This window comes from Lissotriton helveticus, chromosome 11 (assembly GCF_964261635.1).
Source record: "Lissotriton helveticus chromosome 11, aLisHel1.1, whole genome shotgun sequence".
NCBI lineage: Eukaryota > Metazoa > Chordata > Amphibia > Caudata > Salamandridae > Lissotriton > Lissotriton helveticus.
In genome coordinates this window covers 602410934-602430592 of record NC_136072.1, presented here as the reverse complement: position 1 = coordinate 602430592, position 19659 = coordinate 602410934, and the positions used below count along the sequence as shown (strand labels likewise).

The 19659-nt window shown below is 48.6% G+C and overlaps 1 protein-coding gene across 2 annotated transcripts in view; it reads left to right on the top strand.

Annotated features, from left to right (window-relative positions):
* Positions 1-19659, top strand: part of ATR (ATR checkpoint kinase) — a 340021-nt gene that overhangs the window by 277828 nt on the left and 42534 nt on the right. For both annotated transcript variants that reach the window (XM_078666419.1, XM_078666418.1), the window contains exon 40: positions 5942-6142. In XM_078666419.1, coding sequence (XP_078522545.1) covers positions 5942-6142 — 201 coding nt within the window. The remainder of the gene's footprint in view (positions 1-5941; positions 6143-19659) is intronic.

Below are 19659 nucleotides of genomic sequence, written 5' to 3'. Positions count from 1 at the left end.
GTTTTTGCTAGTCATAGTCTCAAGGAGTGAAGAACCAGGTAGCTCCACAATGATCGGCTGCGATGGTGAATGCAGCGATACCCCCCAGAGAAACAATTCAGCAAGTATGCTGCAAACAGGTCAATGGCGTCAAAACTTTATCGCGCACGGGGTCTCCATCCTCCTTTACTACGGGCATCGTGGGAGAATCAGTTCGTTGAAAGTCATGCAATAGAACGGAGCCCAGACCCGGTCGCCCAGTTTCGATGTCACCAGCGATCATTTTATGGACAATGGTCTCCAGATGCAATTGAAGTGCCCTGATGGCGGCCATTACGGTCTTCAAGGACGGCTCACAGTTCGTCCGATCCGCCTCCACTCGCTCAGTTCCAAGCATGGGCGGGTTCCTCAGAGAGCCGGGTCTCTCCGGGAGAAGAGGCAAGAGCGGAGCGGACGGCAACGGAGGGTGCATTATCGGTCAGCAGTACGCCACCGCGAGCGAGGGCCCCAGCCCAGCAGATCCGGGAGGTGGCGACCGGGTGGACGGGGACTCCCCCCCCCTCCCCCTCCCCTACCCCCCCCCCCCCCCCCCCCCCCCCCCACAGCCACAGACGAAGCCTATCACCACTCCTTCAGTATAAAACAGACAAGACGCTCGCCACCAAAAACAGGCCAGGATAACCTCCACTGCAAGAGACCCGACCCTGTCTGAGTCCCACGGCCGATGTTATTCAACTGCAACCCGGCTGGGCAAGTACTCGAGGCCCCGGCTCAGAAGCTGGGTTAGGCCGAGATCTTGAACACGACACAACTCCGTCAATCTGGGCGATAAAATTCTCGGGACCGCACCGTCAGATTCAGCAACAGTTCATCCACACGGGGGTCGGGTGTAAAATCAGGATATCTGGCAGGATCATCAAGCAGCAGACGGAGGTCGGCGGAGCCGGGTGCCTATGCGGCCATCTTGGTTGCTGCGTAGCTCCTCCCCTCTATTTGCTTTTTTAAATCACTCCTTTATCTTCATTTCAAAGTTGTCAGGTTTTATTCTCTTTCAAGGACTTTTAACTGATGTTCATGTACCTTAAATGGCTTCACTTATGTGTGGTACCCCCCAAAGCTTTACAAGTGACAGACACTCCCCTTCATTTTTACTGCACATAAATGTATCCATCTTTTTTGACTGAACAAATAGTAAGAAATTCTCAGATTAGCAGTAACTCTTTACTAAGAAAATTGCACTCTCCTTTTAAGCTCACTGTCCGGCACTACAGTGGCTGAAGGCACTACATTGCCTCTTGACTCAGGTGTTTTTTTGCTCTATTCAGTTGAGAAACGGGGCTTTTGTTTGCTTACGTTTTGCTAGTTTAGTGAGAAGTGACAACATTCAACATCTTTTGGCATAATTTTTCTCTCACTTGCATTTTCTGAGTGAACATTTTTTAATAAATATTCTCAGCACAGGAGACATCTTGCCATCATGGTGTGTGAAAGGCCCATTATGTGTCGGGAAGGACTGAAAATCACTCACATGGTCGTGTGTATCTTGTACTCTCCTGACAACCACACTGTTCAAATAGAATACGTTTGTCAGATAATGTCCAGGAAGACACTGATGACCAATAAAAGATTCTGCCTTGTAATTAGAAAAAATAGAAGAGCCTCTCAGCCTCTGCAGGTCATGATTACCAGTTAAAAAATAAAGTGTCACTGAACTCCTGCATCTACTTTAGGGCTCTGTGAGACTCCATGTGAAAAAGGTGACAAAACTGGCCCCTAATCCAAAATTGAGGCATGTTTAGAATAATGATGCACCCCTGGCTCTCCAAGCTAGGAAAGAAGTGAAAATGTAATTTAAGCTATCAAAGATCCCTTGGGCACATTACAGATGGAGCAAAAGAAAATTCTGCAGCTTTTCTAATAGTATTACGGCAAACTATACAAGGAAGAGGGCACAGTATCAGCAATAGAAATGCAAGAATACATAACTCCAGTGGCCTCTAATACAGTTACAGATGTTGAGATACAGATACTTGTTTCCTTTTCTCGACAAGAAATTATTCAAGCTATTGGCGCACTTCCTGTGGGTAAAGATGCAGGCCCGGATATAATTCCCTGTGAATTCTATGAAACCTTTAAAGATATTTTAGTACCTTGCTTTATGGAATTATTTAAGTTGATGGATACTGGTAGTAATACCCCTTCTTTTTATCCATACTTTCCCAAAAAGGGAAAAGATTCCCAGGCTTGCTCTTCTTACCGTCCTATATCGTTAGTCAATGGCAATGCTAAAATGTATTAAAAAATCTTTCTAATCACATTGCTCCAAGACTATCATACTGGGTAGAGACCACTGAACATACAAGTTTGACCATCTCTATATTTGATGTTGCAGGGATCCTCGGCATACTGTCAGGTTTGCCCCACAAGACTCACCTTTGCTTGTGGCGCGATTCCGCAGAGACGACAAGAGCACCCGTCCCTGTACCCACCTAACCCTCGTGGACGACAACACCCAGCAGGGATGAGATGGACGCAGGGATGGGAGCCAGGGTGTAGGGTTAAGGATGGCGTGGAGCTGGTGGGGCGTTCCGGAGACACTGGAAACCAGAATAAGAAAGATCAGAAAGGGAAGCAGACCCGAAAGGAACCACCCCCACGTACACACACAGGACCAGGTACCCCTTGAGGACTTACCAAGGCTTCCGAAACGAAGAGTTCCCGATGAATGCAGCTCCGGTTGTGAATAGCGAGGAAGGCGCTCCTGCGCGTTATCGCCAAGTACAAACTAAAGAAAGCGCTCCTGCGCGTTCACCCAAGCTAAAACAAAAAGGAAAGCGCTCCTGCGCGGGTAGCTGGAAACGGGAAACAACCACCCAGCTTGTGGTATCCCTGGAAAGGTGAAAAGGATCTGTAGGCGGAGTTATTCCCTGATAGCGCTCCGGCGCGATGGGAAAACAAAGTAAAACCCCAAAACACAATCTTAGGTTCACTTAATACCCTTAGGGCGCTCCTGCGCACCAAGGGTCTTGAAAACGAAATAAAAAGGCTTTTCCTGGAACCCCCAGGTGAAGTAGGACACAAGCGTTCCTGGATGGCGCTGTCTAGGACAAGGAAGCGCTTCAGCGCGGCTTGCCTCCTAGACGTTGAAACAGAGTTTGCAAAGCAGCGCGGCTCTTCGTGAAAGCCGCTGAAACAATGTAGCACTTCAGCGCGGCTTTCTGTAAATGCCGCTGATACAATGTAGCACTCCAGCGCGGCTCCCGTGAAAGCCGCGGAAACAAAGTTGCACTTCAGCGCGGCTCTCCGAGTCAGCTGAAGAGAGCTCCGCAGGGCAGCTAACGTGACTGGAAGTCAAAGCACTCCTGCCCGGCTCTTCTCCGGGCATGCAGGTCTCAGGAAACGTGAGCTTCAGCAAGAATCCGGAATCCGAAGCACTCAGCCGGCGGGAAACGCGCAGTTTATGCGTTTTCCCCCGGAAGTGCTTCTGTGCCTGGTTATCCCAGTGGCTAGACCGGGTACTCGACTTCCGCCGGAAGTGAGTATCCCGGCCTCCCGTGTGTGTTGCGGGATGGCCGGCCGCGGCAACGCCGCGAGCCGTGACACATACCAGCAGGGGTGACCATGTTACATGCGAAGAAGGCGGTTGACGGGTCTCCTTTCTTTTTCTCTCGGAGAACCTGACTAATACTGGATTTGGGCTCAGAATGTTTATTAGGATTAAGATGCTGTATAGCTATCTGTCTACTATAATGGTAAAGATATCACATCGAAAGACTTAACTATTTTATTGGGATCCAACAGGTGAACCCATAGAATAAGGGAAAAGTGCTCAGTGCCTTAAATGTTTAAATGGATTTTGACTTACTAAATGGTTTAATAGAGTTCTTATGATATTTGAATCGGAGGGCTCTTTTTTCTTTTTGATTGAGGACTGGGGCATGTACATCCAGGTAATGTAATACTGTGCCAGGGTGTTTAGGGATTTTCCATATTGGAAAACTTTACTGGATTTTTATGTGATCATCCAAAAAATATACTGAGGTCGGGATCGATCACATTACCAAACATTAGACTTTTGTTCTGTATATTGAGTAGCTTACTGGGGGTCTGCTGCCCTACCGGTGGTGTCTTCCATCACCATGGAAAAGGTATTTGGCTCTTTAAACTGAGACTAGCTATTTATGTTCCTGGGAGAGAAATGTTTTTGGAATCACACTGCACAGTCGATCAGACCCATCTACTTATTCTTCACTGCACAAGTGAAGACAGGTCGGTTAATATCGGAGGCCTGGATAGCATATATGGGAACCAGTTTACGATGCTCCTTGTCACTATTGCTGTTTGAGTTGACAATAAAGCCGTTAGAGGTACGCTTCCAGGAGAGAGGACCCCCTATCAGCTTATGGAAACAATATTATGTGCAGTTCATCTCTTTATAGTAAGATGATGTGCTTGTTCAGTTAGTCGATTCCCCATCTAACGTAGTTCAACTAATGTAGGAGCTAGATAATTTTGGTGACCTATCAGTCCTAAGGGTAAATAAGGACAAATCCTGCTTATCCTCCCTTAAACTACCCTGTACCCGGAATAGTGAAAAACTCCCATCACTTCGCTTGAGTGGGATGAGCCCATTTTTAAATATCTGGGTGTGCAAATCTATCTCAATGTGACTAAAGTCATAGATAAGAATGTAGGAAAAGCGATAACGGCGATGAAGAAAGCTGTCCTCTTCTGGTTCAAACTCCTCCTCTCAGCAAAGGTCAGGATCGCACTTTCTAAAATGATGTTTCCCCGTCTACTGTATTACTCTGCAAATACACCCATGATACAACAGCGACAAATATCTGTGACCCTTTGTTCAATACGATGAGATCTTATTTGGGGAGGCAAGAGGAACAGAGCTGTGCAGAGAAAACTCCAACTTTTAGTTCTATAGCTGGGATGACTGTCCCAGGAATTTCCCTACATCTCAGCACAGCTTCGTTGGGCACCTGGGGGGATAGCCAAATAGGCTACAGCTGTAGTAACATATGTGCCAAACTTGCCAATGTGGTGTTACCTTATGCTCAAGGAGGTGGCACCTTAGGTAAAGAAGAAAGGGGGACTGATGCAGGTGTACTTTACTTATGTAATCTCTAAGACAACTCTAATCTTACCTTCCAGTACATCACACAATTTCAATATCCGGTACCTAAGTGACAATTCTTAGAGCATAGGGCCATGATGGGTGCGATTCGGCAAACTTAAGACATGACATCAAAAAATCCGAAACGTAATACACTGCTCAGAATAGACAGGACTTTGCCACTGTAACCATCTTGTTAGCATAGTCGTGCTATTACACCATTAGGTGACTATTAAGTTAAGTGCTTGGACTAGGAATAAAGGTAGGAGATTCTACAGGGCTGGTGATTGGTCTAAGTGTGGACTTATATTTTTGGTATGTGCTAAGTATTTCAATATTATTGTCTACACTTCCATTATTAAGTATACATCCAAACTATATAATGTAATACAATATAAATGTAGGCAGTTTAGTGGTAAACTAATAGGACCTACAAGGACATTGGGTGACATAATGGTAAAATACATTAGACATACTAAAAACTCTGTAAATTTGTGAGATATTTTTGATACAATGTAAGTGTCCAATGATCTTAAGGTAGTCAATATTGTGTCATAAATCTCTGTAAATTGATGTTGTAGATATTACATGAAGATATTAAGGCAATTTAATGTCAATTATTTAAGAAAATGTTGTTCTACTGACCAATCCAACCCTGTAAAAGATCTTTTACGTACATCACATAACTCTTGGCCAACTGTACTGCTAACACCTCCATGGGGCAAAATGGCTATATAGCTATATATTTTTTTTTAAGAATACAAAACAGTTAAAGCAATAAATACTGATTGCATGTTTTATATTGTTTGATGTTAAAATTTATTTTGCATTGCATAGGTGGATGGAAACAGCAGCACATTGAGCATGAGTGTGCACTTCAAGCCGCTGAAGAGGCTGGTGGAAGAAGCGACGTTCAGTGAAATCCTAATTCCTTTGCAGTCAGTGATGATACCCACCCTCCCATCCACGCCTGGCACCCATGCCAGCCACGAACCATTCCCTGGGCAATGGGCCTATATCTCAGGCTTCGATGATACGGTATAACTCGTGATCTAAACTTACTATTATTATGAAAGTGGTGGTTTGTGTCATGGACAGTCCATAATCTGTGTTCGAGGCATGTGGGCTGCTAAATTCATATCTTTTGCATTAGATCGCCGCCTAGTGTTGGGTCCGGATGATCGCACATTGTTGTCCTGGAAGAGTCTTCGAAGTATCCTGAGATAGGTGGCTCCTCCCCTGGACTACAGTGCGCATGGGCATCGGCTCCATCCCCAGATTGTTTTTTTCCGCCATTGGGTTCGGATGCGGTCTCGACGTCTCTCTGTCGGAACCGAGAAAAACTAGCTTTTTGACGGCCAAAAGGCCTTATATTCTTTGCGTCGGTATTGTTGCGCACGGTCTCGAGTTCTTCCGTCTCTTTGAGTCGGAATCAGCGGAGTCGTTTCACTCTTCGGACATCGAGGCCTTCTCGTCGCAACACGACCGCAACTTTTCAGCATGGAGCGGAGCCCGTTTAAAAACTGTCCGCTCTGTGGGTCCAAATACCCACATATCGACGTGCACCCGGTCTGTAACAAATGCCTTTCACCAGACCATAACGAGGACAATTGCATGGCCTGCTCCAGATTCAGGTCAAAGAAGACACTCAAGCTTCGGCGCGCGGTGCGCCTTGAGGCCAGACTAGCGGCCCCGGATCCAGAAAACATCTTCGGCGACCAAGATGAGGAGGAACAAGGCCATCATCTTCAAATCTCCCCGCCCGAGACGGAGGTCGAGGCGGATCCGGAAGACGACAACGGAGTCGTGGGTCAAGGCCTTGAATACGTCGACGAGGTAGGGGACGTCGAAGAGGTTTATGGGGCCGCGGAAGATAGCTCAGGGGACGAGCTATGCCCGAAGGTTACGAAGATCAATATCGGGTCACGGGATCGCCTGTCGGCCTTACCCAAGACCCCGTACCGCAAGCCACGGCCTCGCCTTCAGGCCCGGCCACGGACATACTTGCTGCGCTGCCCGTATCGAAACCGAAACCTGTGGTAACGACTACACCTAAAATGGCCGACCCGAAATCGAAACCGAAACTTACGGATCCGAGCATCCCTAAGATGGCGGCCGTCACACCAAAAACACATAAACCGGCTGCCTCCTCGACTCCGTCGGCCACCGGTCCACAGAAGTCGAAGAAAAATGTCGATTCCACAGTGTCGAAATCAGCGCCGGAGGAGGTCTCCGCTAAGAAGGGTGTTCGGCACGGGTCAACAGTTGCGACGCCGTCTAAGCCCGCAAAGGCCAGCGACAAGGCTCCGGTTCCGACAGGGACTTCGGACACGGCGAAATCACACGGATCGAAAGCTGGAACGTCCACGCATCGGTCCAAGGACTCTGGGTCGGCGGCTGTGGCATCATCGTCCAAGACTCAGAAGGGTCAGCAGGACGTCGGATCCGAGGGCAAGGTCAAGGCCTCCTCGTCGGCGCCAAAGGCCGCTGTCAGTGACGCGTCCCCCATCGCCTCTTCACTGCAGAGAATCAGGGAGAAGGCCTCTGCTACGTCAGCTCCGATGCCATCGCCACAGAAGCCGATGGACATTCCGGCAAAGCCTGCGAGTAAACTTCTCTTCCTTCTGCCGCCAAAAGAGGCGCCGATAGCCTTTTCAACTAAATCGGCGCCAAAGAAGTCGGATTCTTCAACGTCTGGAGCAGTTTCAAGTCCCCTACTCCACTCAGAGGAGGAATCTGAGCGTTTTATCGACGCAGACACGGGCAAATTGACCCTTTACAAGAGGAGGATCACCTCACAGCCAGTGGACTCCTATGTTATCCCCCTAAAAAAGAAAAGGCTTCCTCAAGACGCTTCAGCCCTAATGGAACCTATCCAGCCTCCTCCTAGAAGGAGCCCAACACCTTCCCCAGAACACTCTGAGGGTGAGGGATATGGTGATGACGACCAATACACTTTCCCCATCAATGAACCCGATGCACAGCAAGATTCCTATGATGACATAGGGGACCAAGGCACACAAAATGTGGGGCAGGACCCACAGCCTTTCAGTGCACGTGCATCCCCAACAGAAGACTCTGCAGGTTTTCATGCACTTATTGAAAGGGCAGCGGCTAATCATGATGTGGACATGCATGCTGACCCAATTGAAGAGGACTTCCTATTTGACACTTTTTCAGTCTCTGAAAGGACTGTAAAGACACTGCCTATGCTTAAAGGGGTCATTAAACATGCTGCGGACATCTTTAAGGAACCGACCAGGGCAAGAGTGGTCAATCCACGTATCGAAAAGAAGTACAGACCAGCACCTGCAGACCCTGCATACATTCGGGGACAGTTGCCGCTTGACTCCCTTGTGGTCGCAAATGCCCGCAAAAGGGCGAACTCCCAAACAACGGGTGAAGCTCCTCCCCCGGACAAGGAGTCCAAAGTGCTAGAGGCAGGAGGCAAAAGAGTAGCTGCACAGGCTGCCAATTTTTGGCGTATTGCAAATACACAGGCACTCTTGGCACGTTATGATAGGGCGCATTACGACACCCTAGAGCGGGTTTTAGAACACCTGCCTCCGCAGTTTCAAGAGGGCACCAAACTGCTTATAGAAGAGGGAAAACTGATTTCCAACGCAGCCATAAAGTGTGCACTTGATGCAGCAGACACAGCAGCTAGGGCTATTAACACTAGCGTAATGCTGAGACGACAGGCGTGGCTCCGCATATCGGGGTTTAAACCAGACATTCAAACAACCATACTTAATCAACCAGTCAATCCTGATAGACTGTTTGGTCCAGATGTTGACACCACCCTAGAAAAAATTAAAAAAGACACCGAAACTGCTAAGTCTATGGGGGCCCTACAATCACAACAGTTCCGTGGCAACAATTTTCGTCGCTCAGGTGCACGTGGAGTCACCCGAGGACAGATGGGTCAACAATCACAATTCTCTAGAGGTGGAGCACAATCCTCGTACCCCAAGCAGAACAAGGGGGGTTACCGAGGAAACAGCACCAGAGGACGTGGCAGAGGGAACAACAACTCCCGCTCCTCTGCCCCAAGCAAACAGTGACTCTCTGTCACTGCCCCCCGACCACTTAACACCTGTCGGGGGGAGACTACAGCAGTTCCTGCCCGTCTGGAGAAACATCACCACAGACAGGTGGGTGCGACAACTTGTCCAGTACGGTTATTGTCTAGAGTTAAAATCCACTCCACCCAATATTCCACCAAGGCAACGGCCTATGTCCGCAGAGCACTTGCACTTATTGCAGCAGGAAGTAGTGGTGATGCTGCAAAAAGGCGCAATCGAGCTCGTGCCAGTGGAGGAGGAAGGCACAGGGGTATATTCCCTGTACTTCCTTATTCCAAAGAAGGACGGATCTCTCAGACCCATTCTGGATCTGCGTCCCCTCAACCTGTATATACTGTCAGAACATTTCCATATGCTTACACTGCAACAGATTCTTCCCTTGCTAAACCAAGGGGACTTCTTAGCAACCTTAGACCTCAAGGATGCTTACTTCCACATACCACTACACCCGTCCCACAGAAAATACCTCAGGTTCACTATCCAAGGCAGGCATTATCAGTTCAAGGTCCTTCCCTTCGGAGTGACCACAGCCCCAAGAGTGTTTACCAAGTGTCTGGCGACAGTAGCGGCGCACCTCAGGAGGCAGAATATCCATGTCTACCCCTACCTAGACGACTGGCTCGTTCAAGCCAAGTCGGAACAACAGTGCGCCGCGGACATGTCGACTACCATTCACCTCCTTCACGATCTGGGCTTCTCGTTGAACTACCCAAAGTCGCATCTTCAGCCGGCACATGTCCGGCAGTTTCTGGGTGCGACGATCAATACCCTGACGGCCATGGCTCAGCCAAACCAAGTCAGGATAGACAGCATGCAGTCTCTAATCCAAAAGTTCAGACCACAACACTCGCTTCCAGCGAGAGTGTTCATGCAGTTGATTGGCATGATGGCATCCTGCATCTTCATAGTCCCTCACGCACGTTTATATATGCGTCCGCTCCAGGAGTGCTTAGCAAATCAGTAGACACAGGCTCAGGGACAATTGACAGACCTAGTGTTGGTTACCAGTCGGGCATACGACTCTCTGCATTGGTGGACTCCACACAACCTTTGCAAGGGCCGACTGTTCCAGGAGCCAGTGCCACAGATTATCCTGACAACGGACGCATCTCTCCAGGGATGGGGAGCTCATCTGCTCACTTACACAGTGCAGGGACTATGGACGACGCAGCAACAGAAGATGCACATCAACTATCTGGAACTGATGGCAATCTTCATGGCGCTCAAGTCCTTCATTGTACATCTGTGCAACAAGGTAGTGTTAGTCCGGACGGACAACATGACTGCGATGTACTACATTCAAAAGCAGGGGGGCACCCACTCGCCACAGCTGTCTCATCTGGCTCAGGGCATGTGGAAGTGGGCCATTCAGAGGAACATTTTCCTCATGGCAGAACACCTCCCAGGAAAGGACAATCAGATGGCGGATCTGCTCAGCAGATACAGCCATCAAATGCACGAGTGGGAGTTACACCCATCTGTACTCCACCCATACTTCCAGCAGTGGGGTCATCCGGAGATAGACCTGTTTGCCACAAACAAAAACGCAAAATGCCAACTCTTTGCCGCCAGGTTCCCTCACCCACAGTCGCAGGGGAATGCGATATGGATGAACTGGTCAGGCAGATTTGCGTACGCTTTTCCGCCAGCCCCTCTGATACCGCTGGTGGCAAGAAAGCTACGGCAGCACTCGCTGACTCTCATCCTGGTTGCTCCAACGTGGGCGCGCCAAGCATGGTACACCACGTTCCTAGAACTCTCGGTGGTGCCGCATCAAAGGCTGCGCCTCACGCCCAGACTTTTGACGCAGAACCATGGAGACATTCAGCATCCAGATCCGCAACAGCTCAACCTGGCGATCTGGCTCCTGAAGTCCTAGAATTTGGATACCTTCACCTACCTCCAGAATGCATGGACATTATCAAGGAGGCGAGGAAGCCAACTACCACAGCATGCTATGCTGCAAAATGGAAGCGTTTTGTCATTTACTGTACAGCCAATGACATCAACCCGCTAGATGCATCTATCCCTAACATCATTTGCTATCTGTTACACCTTTACAAGTGCAATCTAGCGTACACTTCTATTCGGATACATCTATCCGCCATAGCAGCTTATCTTCAGAATAGGCAGCATCTCTCTGTCTTCAGGGTGCCTGCCATTAAAGCTTTCCTTGAAGGCCTGAAACGAGTCATTCCCCCAAGAACACCGCCAGCTCCGGTGTGGAACCTCAATGTGGTCCTCACCAGACTAATGGGACCACCTTTTGAGCCACTGCACTCGTGTGAACTCCAGTTCCTAAAATGGAAAGTAGCTTTCCTAATTGCTATTACGTCGCTAAGGCGTGTTAGTGAGCTACAAGCGCTCACAATCCAAGAGCCATTCATTCAGATTCATCCAAATAGGGTAGTACTACGTACTAACCCCAAATTCCTTCCGAAGGTGGTGTCACAGTTTCATCTCAACCAAACTATTGACTTGCCGGCATTCTTCCAAAACCCACAAACGGTGGCGGAAAGAATGCTTCATACTTTAGATGTCAGGAGGGCGTTGATGTACTACATTGACAGGACACAACACTTTAGGAAAACAAAACAGCTTTTTGTTGCCTTTTCACCACAGCACAAGGGCAACCCTATTTCCAAAGCAGGAATAGCCAGGTGGATTGTTAAGTGCATCCAAATATGTTATCTAAAGGCAAAACGTACCTTGACAATACCCCCAAGAGCGCACTCCACTCGCAAATTGGGGGCATCTATGGCTTTCCTGGGAAACATTCCTTTAGAAGACATTTGCAGAGCAGCCACGTGGGTTACACCACATACCTTTACAAAACACTACTGTGTTGATGTACATTCCAAGCAGCAAGCAGCTGTAGGACAGGCTGTTCTCAAAACACTTTTTCAGGCTTCTGCAGCTGGCACGGGCAACCGCCGCTAATGGAGGGACTGCTATACATTCTATGCAAAAGATATGAATTTAGCAGCCCACATGCCTCGAACTGAATATGCTACTTACCAGTATGCATCTGTTCTTGGCATGTAGGGCTGCTAACATTCATATCGCCCGCCCTCCTCCCCGGTGCCTGTCGCAGCTGCAGACATACTCTTGTATACAATCATTAGCATGGACATCCTTTACACTTTACACTCCATCTCTGCCACAATGGCTAAAAACAATCTGGGGATGGAGCCGATGCCCATGCGCACTGTAGTCCAGGGGAGGAGCCACCTATCTCAGGATACTTCGAAGACTCTTCCAGGACAACAATGTGCGATCATCCGGACCCAACACTAGGCGGCGATCTAATGCAAAAGATATGAATGTTAGCAGCCCTACATGCCAAGAACAGATGCATACTGGTAAGTAGCATATTCATTTCCTGCAAATTTGCATTGAGAACAACAATTCAAAAGGTGAGGGGGTTTAGAGGTGGGGGGGTGTCCTAACAGCTAGAGCGGTCGACCTCGAAGCTGGGGAACTGAGTTAGAGTCTAGGCAGGGATGCTCAACATCCTGGGATTCTGGGCAAATCACTTAATCTCCCCGTGCCGAACAAAAAATGAATGTGACCGTCTGTAATGCAACTGGTGCTCATGTAAAGCACTCTGATACCTTCTGGTCTAGTCCGCGCTGTATAAAATTCCCCCTAAAAAACAAAAATTGTGCAGTGCGTGTGTTTTCACAGCTCCTGCTGTTTAGCCAGGAGCTAATGTCAGCTGTTTATTTTATTATAGGGGATTCCTTTGATGCCATGAGCTAAGTGCTTTAGAGTGCAACAGTAAACAGAAGGACATTAATAGTCCAGGAGGAGAGTGGAGATATTAGTAAAGATCGAAAATGGTCAGTCTGGTTCTTTTACAGCTACATTTTCTGCATTCCCGCTCCTGTTAATGACTAGGAACATCTTTTAAAGGGAGGTAGGTGCTTCATTCCATCTGGTATATTTAATGGTTCTGTTAGTGAAAGCAAGAGGTATGTCCATCAGATGTTTTCCACAACATTAGTATCTGATAGAGGCTTCCAGCCGCAGATTCCTTACCTTTGAATTTCCCAGGCGTCAGACTGCATCAGAAAGATTTTTCATGAGCAGTACCCCTTTGCACCAATAAGTGGCCTTGTTCAGCTCTGCATGCGTCGTCCGTGGTAGAAGTGACATCCGTGGCACCTATATAGGCACCCCCTAGGCAAGCTGCCATCAGTTCTTTTCTTTACACGCCAGCCAGCGCTGATCTGTAGAAGAGCTACCCCATAGGGTGGACTCTGCCTGTAAGGCATTGGCACCAAACAAGCGGTGTATTTCTAAGCGATCAGTGCCTTCAGCCCCCTGGTACTCCGAAGTGTTAAAAAATTGGAGAGAGCCTGGCGGAGAGAGTATAAGATCTTCGATAGAGAAGCATTTAAACAGGGTCTCGCTGGCTATAAGAAGGCTCTTAGTGATTCAAAAAAGGTCTATTTTGGTGAACAAATTTGAATGGCTAGCTCATCGTCTAAAGCCTTGTTTAAAACAATTTCTTCGCTTACAATGGCCCCCATTCCTAAGACTGAGAGCAATACTGAAGTGTACGAGACCCTGGCTACTTTCTTCTCTCAAAAGGTGGAAAATATTTTTTCTTCATTCACTCTCACCCCCAATGAGGTGCGGCCCTCAGCAAGTGTTGTCCAGAGGGGTTGTTCTCCCAGATTCGATCATTTCACTCCACTGGAACAGTAAGGAGTAATTAAATTGATCTCAGAGATCAGGTCTGGTTCTCCTTTGGACCCTTGCCCAGCTTCTGTATTGAAAGCAGCACCAGAAATTGTGGGGGAAGCTCTTATTCCACTGTTTGCTTCTATTTTTTACTCAGGTAATTTCCCTGGCCCTTGAAAGATAGCTTCTATTTTTCCGTTACTAAAAAAAATCCAACCTGGACCCTATAGACCTGAGTAATTGTAGACCTATCTCTCGTCTTCCTTTTCCGGGTAAGATGATTGAGAGGGCTATGAACGGTCAACTTAGTCGCTTTCTTCAGTCTAATGCCCTGTTGACAACACGCAGTATGGTTTTTGTTCGGAGCACAGCACTGAGCTGGTGCTAATAAAATCTACCGACGAGATCAGACAGACCTTGGATCAGGGTGGTGCAGCCATACTCATCATGCTGGACCTCTCAGCCGCTTTTGATACGGTCCATCACAAAGTGTTGATGGAACGATTATCAGCGGTTGAAGTCCATGGCAAGGCCTGGGCCCTCCTGAAGTCTTTTTTGACAAATAGAATTCAAACAGTGGATCTGGGCAGGGACAGCTCTAAGCCTTTTTCACTCCCTTGTGGAGTCCCGCAGGGCTCCTCGCTCAGTCCGACACTGTTTAATGTGTATGTCGCTCCATTGGCACCATTAATTAGATCATTTGGCTTCCAGCTAACCTCATATGCCGATAATACACAAATTGTGTTATCTATTAAAAAAGGCACTGAGGCAGAGACTGGTGTAAATTTCCACAACTGCATGCAGGCCATTGCCGCATGTATGACGTCAAACTGCCTTAAGCTCAATGCGGCGAAGACCGAGGTTATCATCTTTGGGAATTCCGCCCATTTGTGGACACCTGATTGGTGGCCAGACACAATGGGCACACTTCCAATTCCGTAGGACAGGGCAAAAAATCTTGGGGTGATTGTTGACTCGAAACTGCCGTATTGCGATCAAGTCAGTGGGGTTGTTTCCTCCTGTTTTTTTGTTCTGCGTATTTTGCGTAATTTCTCCTTCCAGAAGACAGCATGAAAATAGCAGTCACGGCACTCATTCTCTCGCGCCTGGATTATTGCACCGCTCTTTTTATTAACATCCAGAAAGGGCAGTTGGCAAGACTCCAGATGGTGCAGAATGCGGCAGCCAAACTGCTTGCTGGAATTCCCAAATTCGCCTCAGAGCAAAACTTAGAGCCCTTCACTGGCTCCCTGTTGACTCCAGGATTCAGTTTAAGGCTTTGTGCCTGGTATTTAAAGCTCTAAATGTTATTGGCCCTGATTTCTTGAAGCATTCTTTTCAATGGTATGTTCCTGGAAGGGCTCTTCGGTCCATGCAAGTCAAACAAGTCTCTCTCCCCGCGTGACGAAACAGAGCTGGGGTGGAAGGAGTTTTGGCTACTGTGCTGCTAAGGCATGGAATAATCTTCATTTCTCTTTAAGGAGCTCGACAGAACTGCTCCTGTTTCGTAAGGGATTGAAAACCTGGCTTTTTGGATAAACCGCTCCTGCCCACTGTGTTGTTCATAGCTTTGTTTCAGATGGTAGTGTACAGCGCCAGGACACCTCTGGGTAGCAGAGCGCTTTAAAAAATGTATTAACATAACATAGTCAATGTTTGACTGGATATTTGTGAGGTTTTGTTTAGTGCTTTTGAGGTTTTGTCCTCCTGGTGTGTAGGATGTCATCAAAATAAGTAGGATTTAAGTCCTGCGGGGTCTGTCATTGGGCGATGTTGGTGATGGAGCAGCGGGGGGCAGACACTCCGATAGGCACGACAAGCTACCACCGCTTATTCCTACCTGTGGCATTGTTGTTTTAACGGGACTCTCGGGGGGAATCTTTTAATTTTCGGCAACTCTCCGGTCCACCGCAGCTTCTTCAGAAGGGCCGTTTGATGTGGAGAGAGGCTGCCTTCTAGCCAGACTACAAGCCAGGAGCAGCGGCCATTTTTGGTCGGTTAGCGTTCTAGGCTTTGTGGAGGGGGCTATAAAACAGATAGGACGTGGGAGCGCTGCAGCGGGAGGCAGACACTCCGGTAGGCACGACAGGCTACCACCGCTTATTCCTACCTGTGGCATTGTTGTTTTAACAGGACTCTCGGGGGGAATCTTTTCTCTTCTTTTAATTTTCGGCAACTCTCCGGTTACATGCCAGGAGCAGCAGCCATTTTTGGTCGGTTGGCGTTCTAGGCTTTGTGGAAGGGGCTATAAAGGCGCACCAAAGGTAAGCCCGTCCGCGCCTGGACGCTGCTGGCTGCCAGGAAGTGCTGCACTTGTCCCCCTGGCTTAGGACAGGATGTCTTTAATCAGTTACACGAGAGAGCAACTCAGGGGAATGAGACCGGGTTGCAGGGGAGACTTGTCAGCCTGTGGGGAGGATCTGGATGGCTATTGCAAGAACTGTGGGTGGTCAGGGGAGCACGTAAGGCTTTTAGCTCACAACCTTTCAACACCTCAACTACCTAGCAAACAGGGGGCTAATCAGAAAAAAGGGGGTCTCACCCAGTCAGATAACCGAACATACAGAGGAATGTTCCAGGGGCTGTATGTGAGTGCCAGGTCAATTTCTGAACACTCGGGGGAACTATGGGACCTCCTAGAAGAGAGAAAGCCAGATCTATGCCTTCTGACTGAACCCTGGCTTCAAAGCCATTCAACCCCAGCACTAGCGGTCACATTTCCTGAAGAGTATAAGGTGACTAGACTAGAAAGGGAAGGTAAACGGGGAGGAGGGGTGGCAGTAGCAACTAGGGCGCCCCACCATATTAAGGTTGTAGACTCAGTGCTCACAACTTATATTGAGCTACTGGTGTTTCATATTTAGTCCTTGATGGACACCAGTTGGATTGGCGCAGTAGTGTACCATCCCCCGGGGGAAAGTAAGCAATTGTATTGCTCCTCCCTCCTGGAAACCCTCGCCCCTTACATCCTACAATCGGATTGCTTCGTGCTAGCAGGGATTTCAACCACCATCTGGAAGATTCCTCGAACATAGAAGCTTGGGCCCTTTTATCGGCAATGGAATCATTAGGGCTTCTTTCCAGAGTGCACGAGCCTACGCATTGCACGGGCCACACCCTGGACTCTATCTTCACCAACTTCCCCCTCCTTTCCATAGACACACCTCAGGAGTTAACATGGACTGACCACCGAGCCTTAAGATTTTCCTTTAGCCAGGCAGAAGGCGCTAAAAAGTCCCGTGGAGGGAAGGCTTGGCGCAGGTCTTGGAGGAAAGTCACGCCGGAGGCATTCGGCGGGGCCTTTTTAGCCCTTTCTACAGGGGGGGGGCTAGATAGTAATAAGGCATTGGAAAAGTGGAAGGTTGTGGTTGGGACGGCCCTGGATCGCATCGCCCCTCTGAAAGCAGTGAAAGTAAACCAGAAACAGGTGCCTGCCCTGTGGTATTCGGAAGAACTTAAAGAGGAGAGGGGCCGATGCAGGGGTCGTGAAAGAAAATGGAGGAGAACCAAATGTCCCAAGGACAAGCTGGCTTATAATGTGGCACATAGTCTACCTAGGCCACTGCAAATCTGCCAGAAGGGAACATTTGGGCATGCGGATAAGGGGGGCAAACAATTCCTCACAGGAACTGTTTAAGATATTAAAAGAATTCACCAATCCCACTGTGAGTAGCGCAGCGGTCCCCCACACACAAGATCTATGCGAGAATGTGGCCACCCATTTCAGAGAAAAGATAGATAACATCTATAACTCTCTGGGAGGAGGTGAGGCTGCAAGGGTTCCCAACCTGAAGATTAGGAACCCCTCCTTACCCATGCTAGACTCTTTTTCTACCATTACTACAGAGCAAGTAAGGGCGGCACTTGCAGCAACTAAGTCAGGTTCAGAATCAGACTGCGCCCCTCCTTTCATCATGGCAGAACTATCCTCCATCTTAGCTCCCTCGCTCACTGAAGTATGTAACATCTCCCTGGACACGGCTATCTTCCCAGATAAGTGGAAGAATGCACTGATCAAACCTCTCGTTAAGAAAACGTCAGCTGATCCATCAGATATGAAAAGTTACAGGCCTATTTCTCTTCTGCCATGCTGCTCGAAAGTCATGGAGAAGATGATTAACCAGCAATTGACAGTCTATCTGGAGCAGAACCAACAGCAAGACCCTGCCCAATCGGGCTTCCGAGCAGGACATAGTACGGAGGCGGCCCTAATGGAAGTTACTGACAGCATCAGGATGTCCCTAGACAGAGGGACTCCCACTATGCCGGTGCATCTTGACTTGTCAGCAGCCTTCGACACCATCTCACATACTATCCTGCTCTGCAGACTGCAGGACATTGGTGTCGAAGGCCAAGCACTGGCATGGCTGCAAAGCTTTTTGTCAAACAGATCTCAACGGGTCAAATTAGATCCATTTATGTCAGTAACTACCTCACTTGACAAGGGGGTACCCCAGGGCTCCATTCTAAGCCCTACTTTGTTCAACATATATGTGGCCCCGTTGTCCGCCATTATAAGATCCTGCGGCTTTGAGACGATTCCGTATGCGGATGACACGCAGGTGATAATCCCATTCAAATCGGATCCATCTGTCACCAGAGCCAAGTTTAAGGCCGGTATGTTGAACATAGCGGCCTGGATGGGGGTCAATTTCCTCCAGCTCAACTCTAATAAAACGGAGATCCTCCTGTTTGATAAGGCGGAGGAATTATGGACACCAGACTGGTGGCCCTCGGAATGGGGGAGCCCCCTTCCCCCACTAAACTGCTTGGGAATTTGGCAGTCCTATTGGATAACAAACTATCCTCTGAAGACCATGTAAAGACACTGTCAAGCACCTGTTTTGGGATCCTGAAAATGCTAAGGAAAGTGTTTCCTTGGATCCCTTTGGATGCAAGAAAGACTCTCATCCAGGCGCTGATTGTGAGTAGATTGGACTATGGTAACGACCTCTTGGTAGGAGCCAGGGAAGAGCTTTTTTGCAGGCTCCAGGCATTGCAAAATACTGCGGCAAGAATAGCTTTAAATAAGCCCAGGCGTTCCCCGTCTCGACCCCTGTTGCATGCTCTACACTAGTTGCCCGTCAGGAAGAGAGCAGTCTTTAAACTTCTGATACTGGTGTGCAAGGCAAGGCAAGGCCTGGGACCAATATACCTAAGGAGGAAGGTAAGGGCGTATGTCCATGGTCGCCAGCTGAGATCAAAATCTTTTAGTCCCTTGCAAGATCAACAGATCCAGAATGGGAGGGCCTGCCTTCTCTTATCCTGCCCCCTTCCTTTGGAATAGACTACCGGAAGTGATGCGTTGCTGTTCCTCTCTGGGACACTTTAAGAAAAGTCTAAAAACCTGGTTGTTCAAGGGAGCTAGCGCGGTGAGGGCTCTGCCAGTGTGCTGCCTGCGCTGAGAGATCCCCCTGGGGATGATTCGCTGCACCATATAAATGTTAAATAAATAAATGGACCCCCAACCGGGCTGCCTGTGGTGTCTCGAGTGCGACTACGACCTGATGTCGTGCTCCGATTGCCACGCCATTAATCCCAAGGCCTTGCGGGAACTGTCCCTCAAGCTCATGGTGACCCTGTGCGCAACCCAGCGGCATTCGAGCTCACGGTCGAGAGGAAGGTCCCAGGAGAGGTCTCGGAGTCCAAGGTTGTTGTCCCATTCCAAGTCCTCTGGACATTCGTGTAAGTTCCGTCACAAGAAGTCGTCGAAGAGGTCTTTGATTTTTCTCGTCCATCGGCCGATGAGGGAGCATTGACATTCAAGGCCGGGCTCCGTGG